This window comes from Aethalodelphis obliquidens, unplaced genomic scaffold, assembly GCF_003676395.1.
Source record: "Aethalodelphis obliquidens isolate GAN/ISIS:26980383/991018 unplaced genomic scaffold, ASM367639v1 scaffold2, whole genome shotgun sequence".
NCBI lineage: Eukaryota > Metazoa > Chordata > Mammalia > Artiodactyla > Delphinidae > Aethalodelphis > Aethalodelphis obliquidens.
The window spans coordinates 69,354-84,642 of NW_020837946.1; the positions used below are offsets into that span (position 1 = coordinate 69,354).

Sequence of the window (15,289 nt, forward strand, 5' to 3'; positions counted from 1 at the left end):
AAAGCTCACGGTCAACTGGGGAGGGCAGGAAGGGCCGCCGTGCACCCATCAAACTGGAAAAACGAAAAAGGCAAACAGCGTGCAAGAAAACAGCCTTCTCACTTGTATGGATAGCTTGTGAATTACTACTCCTTTTAAGAAAATAGTCTGCTGTTATCGACTAGAATAAAACACTGCAGAGAGTCTTGCTCAGTCACCCCACAGTTGAGAATCCATCCCGCAGAAATCGGTCTTGGTTTGTAAAGACAGATGTTAAAAGATGTGCACTGCAGCTTTGGTTGCAGTGCAATAATAATAATAATAATAGAAGCCATCTGAATGTCCCCAGCAAGGAAATGTTGGCTGGCCCATGTACACCGATGCTCTAGAACACATCATGCCGTTACTAAGAAAGCATGAGCTAGGATGTGAGTCTTGAAAGACATCTGTGTTGCTGTCTGGACTCCGCAGGAAATGGACCCCAGGATGGAGGTTTGCAGCTGGGGGCATTGGGGTGAGGGAAGTGGCCGTAAGCCACACCAGACCACAGCCACGAGCCTCGCCCGCAGGGCACGCAGCCCGGCCAAGCACTGCTGCACTCGGGCGGTCAGGGGCAGGACCACAGTCATGCGACTATTTCACCCTGGTGCAAAGGGAAACACGTCCATGTATGTTCCCATTTATTTCCTCTTGTATGAACCGTGGGAGGGGAGCAGGCTGCTGTCACCTTTAGGGGCAGAATGGGGTGGGCCGAGACTCTGGGTTGACTAATTAAAACAAGCACTTGTGGCCACTGAAATTGTTTTAATGACACACAGCGGAAAACATTCAAAAGACTCAATGTGGGAGCCACCAAATGGACTGCAAGTTGGTCTCTACCCCGAACTGTGGGATCAGCACAGGCCGCTGAGCCTCAACTTCCACATCTGGGAAATGGACATAATACCTGCTTCACAGGGGCTTTGACTTATTAAAGGGAATGGAGTGCACAAAGCATGTGACACACAGGAGACCTTCTGTTAAGTATTTTGTCCTTTCCCCTCTGCGCACACACAGAAACGGAGCACAGTACTGAAGCAGAGAGAGGGACGGAGGAGAGAGACAGCGCGGAGGAGGGAGGGAGGGAGACCCAGAGAGACAGAGACAGAGAGAGATGGGGGAGGGAGGGAGGGAGGAAAAGCCAGATAGACAGACAGAAAAACAAAGACAGAGACAGAGAGACATGGGGGGAGGGAGGGAGGGAGGGAAAGCTAGACAGACAGAGAGAGACAGACAGAGAGACATAAAGACAGACAGAGACAGACAGAGACAGAGGAGGGAGGCGATGACTGCAGCCAATCAGTCACAGCAAAGACAGAATTAGTGAGCTGGAAGAAAAGTCTAAGAGTGAAGCACAGAGACAGAAAATGATGGAAAACACACGGAAGAGAGTAAGAAGCATCCAGTGAGAACGGTAGCGTTCAGGAACGCGGGTCCCAGAAACCCTGGAACAGGATTAGGCAGCCAGTGTCGCCTGTTGGCGTCTCCCGTGGCCACTGGAACTAACTTGCTGACAGCAGCACAAACTCATCCCCCTTCAGCTCTGAAACGGGTCTCACTGTGCTAAAGTCACGGTGTCCACGGGGCCGGTTCCTTTTGGAGGCCCCGGGGGAGAATCCGCTCGCTGCCTTTTCCAGATTCCAGGGGTCACTGCATCCCTTGGTTCCAGGCCCCTCACCCATCCTCAAGCCCAGCATCGTAACACCGGCTCTCCCCTCTGACCCTCTGTCCCCCTTCTAAGTGCCAGCCCACCCAGATAACCCAGGACGATCCACCATCACGAGAGCCTTAACTTAATCACGGCTGCGAGGTCCCTTTCTCACGAAGATCACACACTCACAGGTTCCGGGGGTTAGGACGCCGACACCTTCGGGAGCCTGTATTCTGTTTACCAGACATCACGTCTGTTTCACATTTCCTTGGAGGTCCTGCCAGTCCAGTAAAACAAGGAAAGGAAACAAAAGGAACAGCATTGGAGAGGATACAACGCAACGGGCAGTCTGCACTAGACTGTTTGCAGTGCAATAATAGTAATAATTATTATTGTTAGAACCCCCAGCAAGGCCCGACCCGGCCTGGGGAAAGCACCACAGGCGCACGGCAGAGCCTGGGGAAATGCCCAGGGGCTGGTCCATCACGTTGGACCCGAGGAAGGAAGGAGGAGGCTGGGAGAGCCCAGGGCCATCCCAGAGGGCCTGGGGGGTCAGATCAGCCTGTGGGGCAGTGGGAGGAGGGGGCAGAGGAGCGGCTCCTGTGGGTCAGGCTGGGCCGCACCTGAGGACCAGTGGCTCCGGAGGCTGGACAGTGGGGCACTGCTCGAGGTACAGTCACCCAGGACCAGGGAAGCCAGGGCTACAGGCCCCAGCAAGGTTGACCCCTGCAGGCCAGCAGCTGGTTCCAGGCCCGGAGAGCGGGGAGGGCCTTCCCTAGCTCAGCTGCCCCCACAGCAGCAAGCACCAGGTGCCCTGAGCCCTCGGGGACCAGCCAGAGCAGGTGCAGGTGGCGACAGGCCTCGGGGTGGGTAAGGACGGTTTTAGGAGGGGGCCTGAGCTGCCCTGAGCCCAGGGACTCTCCCCACAGCCTCCCTCCCTGCCTGGGGAAGCCCTAACCCAGAGCCCTCAGCCGCGGCCTAGACCATGAGGAACCAGCATGGGGCCCCGAGGAAGCCACAGCTCTGGGAGGGACCCAGGCACCGAAGGCCGGCTCTGATCGCTTCAGAGACGTCACTCCACGGCCGGCCTGCGTGGGGCGCTCGATGCAGGGGACTCGCCCCGGCCCGCTGGGAGCCCCGTGGTGGGAGGAGCCTGCCCAGGATGCAGGTGCAGGAGTGAGAGGCTGGCGTCTGCCTGCCGTGCCCGCCAGGACTCCAGCCGGTGTCACAGTCCCCACACACGGACAGCCGGACCTGCCCTGGCTGGCGCTGGCCCTCCCCCAGGTGGGCCAGCAGCGCTTTCCCGAAGTTCCACAAACAGGGCAGCCTGAGTAACAGGTGTCTGTCCCCTCCCAGTTCTGGAGCCAGAAGCCCCACGTCAAGGAGTCCCAGGGCCGTGCTTCCTCCCCAGGATCCAGGGAGGGTCCTCCTGCCTCTTCCCTTCTGGGGGCTCCAGGTGTCCGTGGGCCTGTGGGCACGTCCCTCCAGTCCCGGGTTCCATCTTCACATGACTTCTCCCTGACGGCCCTTTTCTCTTATAAGGACACTCACTCCTGCCTGACTTAGAACCCAGCCTAACCCAGGATGGTCTCCTCTCAATCCTAACCTTAATTACATCTGCAAAGACCCTACTTCCAAACAGGTCACAATCTGAGGTTCCAGGTGGAATTCAGGGCACAATAATCACCCAGTCTGGAAGTGAGCACAGGACACTGCCGTACACACCTGTGACCTCTGGGCCTCTGGAAAGCCCCACCTGCCCGTCTTTGCTGGTTTCTGTGGCTCAAACCTGAAAACAGAAGAGCGGACTCAAGCCACTGCCCAAAAGCCCCAGGTAGAAGGGCTGTCCTTACGGGGGACTGAGGCGGCCTGGAGGTGGGGGGAGGTGCCTGGAGCCCAGTGGTGACCCCTGAAAGGTGGCCACCCCTGCAGGGACGGCTGACAGTGAAGGAGAGCAATAAGGGGGGGGGGGTGGTCTCCCGGCTCCCAGGGGACTGGCTGTTCTGAGTTCCCTGGGGACCCTTGGGCCTCCACTGCTCAGAGCCTTCCTGCACGTCCCCACCCTTGGGGAAGACCGTGTAAGCTGTCATGCTGTTCCGGAATCCAGGCTAAGGAGGTGATAGAAACTGGGGCCATCCAGGGACACCCCAGAGATGCTCATCCCGCATGACCAGCACCTGGGGAGACTGACCAGCCCCAGAAGGTCGCCCTGCAGGGCCCTCATCATGGAGCACCGGGGCCGCCAACAGAGCTGCTGGGGAGGGTGATAACATGCTAAAATGAAGTCATGTTTTTAAAACGAGTTTCTTCACGGCATCAGACAGAGATGCCAAAAGACCATTATACTGTGGCAGGCAGAAGGATATGTGTGGGCCACTGTTTTCTTTATCGTTTCATACATTTCCCAAATTTTCTACAATGAACACATTTTATTTTTATAACCAGAAAGAAGATGTTACAAAGAAGAGGAAATAAGAAGGTGCTTCCACGAGGGCACAGAGGGCCGGTCCTGGGAGGTGACCCATCCAGGGAGGGGCAGCCACCACGCTCCCCACCAGCCCCGCCGGCCGGCAGTGCAGACCAGGCACATCTGGGGCTGCCGCGCAGAGAAGGCTTTGCCTGTCCCCCTGCCCCGTGGCTGGCAGCCCCCAGCACTGGAGAGTCTAGCTAAGGGGGGCAGACCCCACAGTGACGTGGCTAGAGCACTGGGGACCCTCCCCAGGCTTCGACGTGGAAAGAACTGAGGAGAGACAGCAGGATCCCTTTATTTCTTGTTCATAAGCCAGAAAAAAGCCAGCAGAGCAAGAGGAAAGAGGAAAATGGTACAGGCGACCAAGCACCGCGGGCTAAGCAAAGGATCCCGGTGCCACGCTCCCACTGCCACACGCCCCAGCCCCTGCTGTCAGCCTTGGGAGGGGGCAGGGTGGGCCATGCAGGGCCAGCCGCCCGTCCACCCTGGGCCATCCAGGCCACCCTCCCTTCCGGCTGTACACCTCCTTCCTAAAGACCAGCCCTGCTTGGAGACTGTTACAACTGAGCTTCTGTGAAATTCAATGAGGTCCCACACAAACACTCACCCTCACGAACCTCCTTGGAGAAGCCAAGGAGCAAAGGCGCCTCTCCAGGATGGAGCCCCGTACAGGCCTGGGGTCACAGACGCCCCCACCCCGCCACCTCCCAGCATCCTCCGCCCCTGCTCCCCTCCCCGCTCCTCCTGGGCACCCGGGGCCAGGCCTGGCCAGAGGCCCATCAGGAGGGCCAGCAGCGCCCCAGAGGCTTGTCCCCAAGGCTGGGATGCCCAGTGCCCGCCCCAATGTTCCCCAGGACCTCCTGCAGGGAGAACATGCAGAAGGCGATCTCCTCATAGGAGACCCCGGTCCCACTCGCGTACAGACAGGCGAAGGTCAGGGCTCTCTCGGGGGTGGGCCTGATGGACGCCAGGTCAGAGTAGCCACTGGGGCCCTCGTGGATCGCCCAGGGCTCCGGGCAGCTGTGGGGGTCCAGGGGCGACCGGCTCAGGCAGATGCCCATGTGCAGCTGTGCCCTGCGCCCCACCGGGTGGGAATACAGCAGCCATGTGGGGCTCTGAGACAAGGCCGAGGCGGGACCGGGAGCTCGGGGGTCCAGGTCCCCCTGTTCCCCCCAAGCCCAGGCCCTGGGCCGGGCTCACCGGAGCCATCCCCACATCCCTCCGTCCCACCCAGCCCCCCGCCCCCTCGGGTATCTCCAGCACCCTCCTTCCTCTGGGGGTTCCTGGGGCCCAGGGCAGAGGTGTGGAGGGTGGAGGGTGTTCCTGGTACCCATGGTGCACCCTTCATTCTCCGGCCTGCTGGAGGGCGGGGCCGGAAAGCCCACAATGCTGCCCTGGCAGCCCCCGGCGGCCCCAGCCAGGGCGAGCACCAGCTCCCCAGGCAGGAAGGAGGCGCCCTCGTCTACACTGAGCACCTGCATGTGGCTGCCCAGAGGGCTCCAGGCACTGCAGTAGAGGATGCCACCAGCCTGCCCCCTGTCCCCCACCGCCAACTGGCCCTCGCCCGAGCGCAGGTTGGGCACGAGGCCCCCGTGGTGCCAGGTGCGGAGAAGGAGTGGGGGCCAGTCCCGCAGATCTCACCAAAGCACTCTCGCCGGTCCACGCGGTACATGTAGGCCGGCACCAGCAGGCGGCCCGAGCACAGCCGGATGCCATGGCTGGAGCCGACGGCAAACGTGGCCCAGTCTGCAGGGAGGAGGGGCTGCTGGTACCCCCGATGGCAGCACCACCACCCTGGGGGACGGGGAAGACGGGGGCCAGCACCACCACCCTGGGGGACGGGGAGGACGGGGGCCAGTTCCCGGGTTAGGGGACAGCTCAGGGGGCAGCCATCGGCTCACTGTGCCCCCACCGTCCGCTCCTTCCGGCCACCCCCAGGCTGTACAAGCCTCCTGGGCCATTAGCAGGAGCCACGAGCCCAGGCAGGCCGCTGGGCCAGGATCTCAGCGGGTGAGCGGAAGGCCAGCCCCCAAGTGTGCGTGCTGTCCAGGCAGAGGGGCAGCTGAGGGCAGGAGGGTCTGGGCAGCCCCTCCTGGCAATGGGCTCGAGTCCCCTGGGGTGGGGTCCACACCAGCAGATAGCTCTTTAGATCCACTGTGCCCTGTCTGGGTCTCAGAGCCTGCCCCACCCCTCTGTTTAGCTCCTACCTGCCAGGGCCTAGGTGACCCCTGGGTCAGCTTCCACATGCCAGGGTCGGAGTGGCCCCGAGGGCAGTTGGTGGTCAGGCCCTTGGGGAAGGGGCAGCGAGAGCAGAGGGAAAGCTCTGGTGTCAAGCCGACCTACCCAGCTGCAGGTCACGCCGCAGAGGTGCGCGGCGTTCTCGCCCGCAGCGATCTGCGCGGCCTCGCGGGTGCGGCCGCGCACGGCGATGAAGAGTAAGACTGGCCGTGCGCGCGACGTGCACCGGGCAGGGGTCCCTGGAGCGGTGCTCGTCCAGGACCGCTGTCCCCAGCACGCCCGTGGTGCCGCACTGCGGGGAGGGGGCCAAGCCTCAGTCCCCAGCCCTTCCGCGCGGCGCGGCCCCCGCCGCCCACCCCGGGCTCACCCGCACGGAGCCCCCAGCCAGCATGCCGGTCCTCTGCATCAGGCGGTGGGCGTGGGCGTCGTCGGGGCTCAGCCGCTGCTCCGCGAAGGCCAGCAGGGTGGGCCCGGAGGGCACGGGCAGCAGTGAGGGCACGCGGTACGTCAGGCCGGCCCTCTCGCCCTGGAAGAGCACGGTCCACGCGGGGACACGCAGGGCCCCATGCTCTGCGGGCGCGGGCCCAGGACCCCAGAGTCAGCGGGGTCCCTCCAGATGGGCAAGGGTTTTCTGCGGGTGCAGGCGCCGTGCCCCTGCCCCGGCCCAGCCCGCCTTCCTGTGCCCACCCGGAGACCACCCTGTCCCAGGGCCCCTCACCCCCGTCCAGGGTGGTCCCTCCCCAACGGCTATTGCACCTCAAATGTCTGGAATCTGCGCCTTGCGCCTCTCAGCATGGCCCACGGAGAGGGAACTGGTTGGTGACAGGAGCGGGGTAGCCTGGCCAGAGCCCCTCGACCCTGTGCACCCACGTGCTGGGGACTTGCGGTCATCACAGAGCCTGCCCGGCAGGAGGCTGCCAGGGGACCCCAAGGCTCTGGACAAGGAGGGGTTCAGTGTCCCCAAGCAGGGGCCCCACAACCACAGGAGCCGTGCAAACAGACACGCAGAAAAGGACACAGAAAGACACGAAACACGGAAACATGGGAGACACAGAGGAAGACACGCTCACATGTGCTGCACGCAGATGCCAGGCTTCCGCTGCCATCACCCTCTCAGACCTGGGGTCCTGGGGGTGGCCAGGAGACGTTTAGAGGGTTGCCTGCTGACCCAAGGGGGGCCCAGCAGCTCTCCTGCAGATAAGGTCCTGAACTCCAGGCCCAGTAGGACATTTGCGAGGTGGGGGACCCGCCGCCCTGCCCCCCGGGCTCCTAAGCAAGGCTGGGGGACGTGGGGAAGCCCAGCAGAGCCACCCTACCTATGGGGTACCCCAAACAGCTCACACGTGTACCCCAAGAGAGCTAGGGGCGGTACAAGCCAGTGGGGCAACAAGAGGGACCCCAAGGAGGCCAGAGAGGTCACCGCCCTGCCGTCCAGCCCCTGCCCCTTCCAAGCAGAAAGGAACCAAGTGTGGGGTGGGGGGTTTAGTCTGCAGTAGGGGTTAGGGGTTTGAACTTGAAAAGCAGCGGCTCCCACACAGTGATGGGAGGAAGATGAGCGCCCTCCATGACGGAGCCCCCCAGAAGCGGGAGCACACACACGAGAGAAGCCAGGCTGGGGGACAGGGCATGGAGGCTGGGTGCGCTTCTCAGAGCTGAGAGCTAAGAGGGGAGGGGAGGGGCGGGGGGAGACCACAAGCCAGGCACCAGGAGCGCCCCAGCAGGAGGGAGCGTCGCAGGGTTCAGCCACCATGAAGAAGGCCACAGCCCAGGCCCCACGAAGCCTGGCTCCCTAAACCTTGGCTGGTCGCCCAGCCCCCTCGCCCACAGGCCCAGGTTCCTGCAGGGGTGACGGAGCGTGGCCTGGGCGGCCTTTCTGGGGTGGGGTCACCTGAGGGAGGCTCAAAGGGCGGGGCCTCAGGTGTGGGTGCATTGGGGGCACACACAGTCTGCAATCCGCCGACCCCCTACCGGGGGTCCCGTTCTGATTCGCACAAAGGTGGGCTGGCCAAGCCCCCACCCAGGGATGGCAGTGAGTCTGCTCCCTGCAGCGCAGTGGGGTCCAGGGGCTGCGACCGGAACCGGAGGTGTCTGAGCAGCTGAGGGCCAGACGCGGCGGTAACCAGACAGGGTGCTGGGGGGAGGGGAGTCCCTGTACAGCGAGGCCGGAGCACATCAAAGGACACAGTCGGGATGGAGAGAGTGGGGTGACAGGAATGAATGCACACATACGCCTCCATGCCTGAGGTCCCCCAAACAGACAGACACAACCACCTCTGCCCAGGACCGCCTTCTCCTGGGAGGCTCCCTGGGGCAGTGCACTAGCCCCACCACGCTGCCCCCTGAGCCCAGCAGACCCCTGCCCAACGCCAGGTCCGCCCACCCCACCATGCCTCTGGGGCCTCTGAGAGCAGCTTCCCGTGTCCTGGAAGCCCTGGGCCCCCACCCCCGCTCTGCATCCAAAGAGCAATTGTGCCCAAGCAGGAAGCAGGTGCAGGTGCCTCATGTCCCTCCAGGCTGAATGGACACAAATGGGACACTCTCTGCATTTGGTTTGCTCTGCAGGGCCCAGGACCGCCAGCAGCTGGTGCCAGAAGCAGAAGGGGCTCAGGTCCAGCCCCCACTGTGGGACGGGGCAGCAGGGATGGAGGCCTGCAGGATGCAGGAGGATGCAGCTAGCTGGGCTGTCTGCTCACTGCGCACAGTGGGACGGGCTGCCGGGTACTAAGAGCACCTGCGCCCGGGCCGGGCCCTGCTGCAGAGCCCCAGAGCCTCGGGGGGGCCCTCAATCTAAGAGGGAGAGCAGGCCTCCCAGGCTGCTGGCCCTGCCCAGCTGGGCCAGTGCAGCAGGTTCCAGGGCTTTGGCTCGACCAGGATGGCCGTAACCCAGCGTTCAGGGGAGTCAGCACCCGTAAGTCTCCATGCCCATCTACCCTCCCCAGCGTGGCCCTCCCCAGGTGATGCAACACAGAAGGGGAACCGAGTCCTGGAGAGGAGATGGGACCTCCAAGACAGTCTGGTCCCCTGGCCCTGGACCCAGGCAAGTTACTGGGGGTCATTCTGCCCCAGCAGGGGCCTGCCCCGAACTCCTGCAGCCGGTCCTGTCTGGGCTCCGCCCTGGAGCACGAGCCAGCCCAAGTCACCTGCCCCACACCCTCTGGGCCAGCACGTTTGTCCCGTGGGCCTGCTGGCGCTGGGCACACTCAGCCTGCGGGGCTATGAAACGCATGCATACGAAGGGCACAAGCCCTTTGCACACAAGATGGGCAGACTTGGCTGTGTCACCTCAGGATGGGTCTCCAGCCTAACCCGGGTGTCCTGTGACCTGTCCCGGGCAAGGACTCAATTCAGACACTTCTGCCTGGTGAAGCGTCACCTATGGGCCCAAGTGCTCATGCTTGTTGGGCAGGGCCCCGACACCCAGCCTACACCTACCCCATCCTCTAAATCTACCCCGAGGCCCTGCAGGAAGTCGTCCCATTGCGGGGGGCCCATGTGGCAACTCTGGCTGAGGGCCCTCCGTCCACAAGCCCATTGCCCTCAGGCCAAAGAGAGGCAGGTCCTGGCCCCCGAGGGCCGGGGATATAGGTGAGCAGGGAGGGGCCTCACCAGGCCCCGCAGAGCTGGCTGCAGGGCAGCTGCAGGAGTGCTTGCCTCTCCGACCCACTCACAGGCAGAGACAAGGGCCCACTCTGTGGCCGGGAGCTGCGAGCTGGCACAGCCCCAGGGCTGTGTCAGGATCCAGGACCGTCCCGCCAGCCGTGCGACTGTGGTGCAGCACAGAGAGGGGTAGGTGGTGAAGAAGGGCAGCCAGGAGGGGGCAGTGTCCAGACAGGGCCACACAGGGCTCCTCTCTGCTGGTCAACTGGCTCCACCCTGGGCCCTCACCCTCCAACAAGGCTGTGCTGGGGGTGGGCCACCACCAGGGGCCACAGCTGACCTCCGAGGGGGACATGGGCGTCAGCTGCCCCCAGAGATGCCTCCCATCACGACTTGGGTGCCTACCTGCCGTTCCCTCAGCCCCCAAGATGCCAGCCCCTTTGGCCCTCATGGGCCCCACATCCTACCCCTGTGTCTGGGCCACCATCTCCTCCCCATGCCGAGGCCACACACCAGAGCCGGGCACCGGCAGGGCAAGGCGGGGCGGGGCAGCGGTGGCACCGTGGCACCCACTCTACGGAGGTGGCCCAGATGTGGCACACATCACCTCTGCCCCCTCCAGGGGCCCCAGGACGTCTCCAGCCAGCAGCCCATGCCCACATAAAAGCTCAGGGGTCTGCCGTGAACGGAAAGGGGAAGGCAGTGTGAAGGAACGGCTCACACAGCCTCCCGCCTCTGGAGCCCCGTCCAAACCAGAAGGCAGGATCTACCTTCCTCCCCTGTCCCCCAAGTCCAAGCCAGGTGCCGTCTCACAGGCTGCCCACTGAGAACTGGGGCCTCCAAGTCCCCGCAGCACCTGTTCGAAGCCCCCCAGCCAGAGCAGGGCTGCCTAACCAGGGTGCCCGGGGGCCACAGAAGGAGGCGGCCCGCACACACACACCTTGTTCCCTCTCTCAGGAGTTTTCACGTTTTAGTTAGATGCCAGCTGTTTTAAACCTAGAGACTTCACATAAAAACCTGTATTTCCAGCTTCTCTTGAAAAATCAGACGGTCTGTCTCCCCGGCTTCCCCCACTCCCATGGGCACTGCTAGCTGGGACACGCACACCCCATCCCAGTCACCCGCAGCCCTGCTCACCAACCCTGACCCCAGCATCACAAGGCCTGGAGATGCCCCTCCAGAGAGGAGATTCACAGACTCTGCACTCCCAGCTTTATTGGTTGTGTAGGACTTCGCGTTTTAAACAACTGAGTTTGTCTTGGATGGACACCCAGATTGTTTCTGAAGTTCTCTGTTACAAACCATGTACACTTTACGTTGTAATAAATACCCCCAATTTTCCCTCCAGAAAGACAGCGCCAGTTTACATTCCTGCCAACCTCAAAGGCAAGAGTAACCGCAATTGAATTTCTATGGTAACGTCGCGTTCTTGGTTACTGTGCCCCTGAGCACAGGCCCACGCCCACGGGCCCAGCACTGCTGGCAGCGGTGATGGCCTGACACCCACTCCCTTGAGACAGCCTGCTCTCTGTATTAAGCGGCAGCAGTACTTTCTGCTTATCCTGGACTCACTCGCTTGCCCCTGTCGGCTGAGTTTGCTTTGGGGGTTAGCAGAGCTGCCTGATGCTCAGGGCAGTGAGTTGCTTTGAGTCTTTCTTTAAATCGGGGTCATTTTGCCCATTCTTTGCTTGGCTATAGGTTCTCATCTATGGCCCTTACTCTCCTTCCCAGACTCCTATCAGGTTGGCTCATCCTGGATCTGAGTCCCCATCTCCACTCTCCCTTGGGATTTCCTTCTTTGCATTTTCCTCTGGGTGGAGGATGCAGGAGCCTCCAGAGGTTCTCCTGGCTGACCCTGGCTCTCTGCAGTGTCCATCTATCCTTCACGGTCTCTATTCCATTTTTTCAGAAGTCATTTTTTCTGTTTCCAAATATTCTCTTTTATTCTCAAGTATGCCGCAATATGTCCTCTAATCTTACTGAAAATTCATTCTTCTTAAAGTCCCTCCATTAGGGGCTTCCATGGCGCAGTGGTTAAGAATCCGCCTGCCAATGTAGGGGACACGGGTCCGAGCCCTGGTCTGGGAAGATCCCACATGCCGCGGAGCAGCTAAGCCCACGCACCGCAACTACATCACGCCGTGGCCAGTCACCTCCACCTCTCCGTGGGGTCAGCCCCCAGTCTTCCTCTGAGCTGGCAGGGCGGAGACTCTGCTCCCCTGCAGGCCTGGCAGGGCTGCCCACCTCCAGCCACATCCCATCCCTGGGGCTGAGGGGTGGGCGGCCTCCTTGCTCCCCCCGGCTCCCCGACAGCCTGCTTGCAGCCCTGCCTGGGGCTTTCCTCCCACCCCCGGGGCCCCTCCAGCCGCTCTCCGCGGCCTCCGCTCTGAGCGGTCCTCTTACGTAACCTCTTCTCACACTGCAGCAGCTTAGAGGTTTTAAGGTGAAAATCAGAAGCTTTTTCTTTTTCTTTTTAATAAATTTATTTTATTTACTTATTTTTGGCTGCGTTGGGTCTTTGTTGCTGTGCGTGGGCCTTCTCTAGTTGCGGCGAGTGGGGGCTACTCTTCGTTGCGGTGCGCGGGCTTCTCATCACGGTGGCTTCTCTTGTTGCAGAGCACGGGCTCTAGGCACGTGGGCTCAGTAGTTGTGGCACGTGGGCTTCGGTAGCTGTGGCTCGCGGGCTCTAGAGCGCAGGCTCAGTAGTTGTGGCGCACGGGCTTAGTTGCTCCACGGCACGTGGTATCTTCCCGGACCAGGGCTGGAACCCGTGTCCACGCACTAGCAGACGGGCTCCTAACCGCTGCGCCACCAGGGAAGCCCCCCAAGAAGCTTTTTCTAAGCCAAACCCAACAGCACCCTCAGCCCCTCCCTCGCCACCTGCAGGCACATGTGGCGCCTGTCCTCGGGCAAGTGGCTTGTGAGGAGCTGCTTCGGGAGGTGGGAGGTGTCTCCCCACCCCCACCCCACCGCGGGGTCCACTCCTGGTCCGAAGGCGCCTGTTGTTGGCGCCTGGCTGGCTCCCTCGCTCTGCCTGTGACGTTTTGTGTGACCGCAGAGCCCGCAAGCCTCTGGATGGGTGAGCCTCCCCAGGCCCCGACTTGACACGCGCTCCGGGTGTCCTGCCGTCCGTGCCTGCGGCCCCGGGGAGGGCACGTGTTCTCCGCGGGCACAGCCCACACCCGGGCTCTGCAGTGTGGTCCACACGGCCCGTGTCCCCGCAGGTTCTGAGAGTCGCCTGCTGGATGCGACGGGGTTTCCTCTGGTCTTCCTGCTGTTCCAGCGGGTTTTTCTGGACGTGTGAAAACCCAAGACCTCCCTGTCCTTGCGGAGCCCACGTTTTAGCATCACATAAGCGGGGTCCGGCTGGCAGGCCTCCTTCCTGCGTTCCCTCCGCAGGCCGCGTTGTTTCACTGATTCCAGGACACCATCCACCAAGACGGCACAAAGACCAGAGGACAGGGGGCCTCAGAGGCAGAAGGGAACCATTGCTGGTCAAGGTGGTGCAGAGGAAACGGCACGTCCCACCCCAGCTGCTGTGGGCCCTGAAACAAGGCCCCTGGCCCGCGGCGCCGCACCCCAGGCCTCGTCACCGGCAGGAAATGCCTGGTGTGTGCCTGCCTTCTGTGACCCGCCACTGCCACCTCCTCCAGCCAGGGCGCTGGGCAGGGCGGCCCCGGCTCCGTCCCAGAAACAACTGGGAAATCACCAGCCTCAAACCTGGCTTCCAGAGGGTCAGAAGCTGAGCACCACAGGCCATCCGCTGACCTTGGAAGGATGGAGGACAGACAGGAGAGCCACCAGGGCTCTCGGGAGCTCCATCGTGCTGAGTGCCCAGCCGCGGATGACGGAAGAGGGGACAGAGCCAGCCATAGGGCCAGCGAGGCTGGAGGGACCCACTGCAGGGCCCCCCAGGCAGGCCCTGGAACCAGGCGAGGCCACAGGCAGCCGACAACGGGTGGGGAGGGGACCTGCATTTTAAATCCTGGCAGAGAGCAGGAAGGGTCAGTTGGAGGCAGTCACGGGTGTCCCGACACGCCCGCCCTGCTGGGCTGGCGTGGGGGCTGGAGATGGGCCCTGGCCCGGGCCCTAAAATCACGCTGGGGCCAAGACACCCCCAGGAGAACACCCACCTCCCCCAGGGTATGTCCCACCCGCAGCCAGAGGACCCTGGCCGGGCAGGTGGACCCGGGCCAGCCGCGTCAGCAGGGGCAGGGGCTTGTGTCCCCTTTGGAGCAGGCTCTGCTGGGGCTGCCCCTCTCCTGGGTGACAAAGGAGGGGACCGTGGATGCAGCCCATGCCCAGCCTCACCCATCCAGCCCAGCAGCAGCCACGGGACCTCTGAATCAGTTTGCGCCTGGCTTGTTCACGTTTTATGAGAGTGTACGTGCACTTGGCAAAAAAAAAAAAAGGCAAAGCATCCCAAAAATATAGAAAATGATACCCCCTCCCCACCCAACCCGGCCTCCAGGCGCCCAGAGTGAGTCCCAGCTGCGGTCTTGACACGCAGGAAGGTTCTGTTTGAACCGGCTTCCAAGAGTCGACGGCCTTTCTCAGAAGCAGGAGGTGAGCTGCCCCCTCCGTCCCCTCCTCTGGCCGTCCCTCTGTCCAGGGGCCACAGAGGCACACACCCGCCTCCTTCTCAACAGACACACGGCCAGCGACACGGCCACTGACTGACACCACCTGCAGACGGTGCTCCGTGCATGGCCTGGGGACACGCCGGCACGTGCGCCATTTGTGTGCAGGTGTGTGAGCGCGTGTGCACGCGCACAGGTGGACCCTGAGGGGCGAGCCCCAGGAGTAAACCGCAGGGCCAGTGGATACCACTTCACTTTTTGACACTTTGGGGGCCAGCTTATCCTTCAAGGACATGGAGGGGTCCCCCTGCCACTTGCTCCCTCCCACCCCCAGTCACTAGGCCACCTTCTCGAAGCCCTACCCTTACTCTAGCAGGAAATGCCTCAAAGTTTTAAGCCCTCTAATAATCCATGCATTACTTTAATTCTCCAAAAAAAACTTGCTTAGTCCTAAAACTTTTTATAGGAGGTATCTCTGCATCACAAAGCCCCTCACTGCACATTACCCACGTAAGACCACGCCTCAGCGGCCCGATGAGGCGGGGCTCCAAGCCACACAGTGGGGGACAGGGACGGGGGATGTGGCATGGGGATGGGAGACGGGGACAGGGATGCCCTGTCCCCACACACAGACTGCCAGGCCCCGGGTCGCTGACGCTGGGTGCTTGAGGAGCAGGGTACACGGGCACTTCACCTGGGCTTTTATGAGGTTGTTTTTCTAAGAACAGAAGGAAG

The 15,289-nt window shown here is 62.2% G+C and overlaps 1 protein-coding gene across 1 annotated transcript; it reads right to left on the minus strand.

The window, feature by feature from the left end:
- Positions 1-4,118: 4,118 nt before the first annotated feature.
- NEU4 (neuraminidase 4) lies at positions 4,119-6,966 on the minus strand (the record flags this gene model as incomplete). The annotated part of the gene is given in 8 exon segments (XM_027115641.1): positions 4,119-5,271; positions 5,274-5,406; positions 5,408-5,748; positions 5,751-5,970; positions 6,347-6,427; positions 6,483-6,579; positions 6,581-6,669; positions 6,745-6,966. Coding segments are annotated over 8 exon segments (1,536 nt in total), but the record flags the coding sequence as incomplete, so codon positions are not given.
- Positions 6,967-15,289: the final 8,323 nt, after the last annotated feature.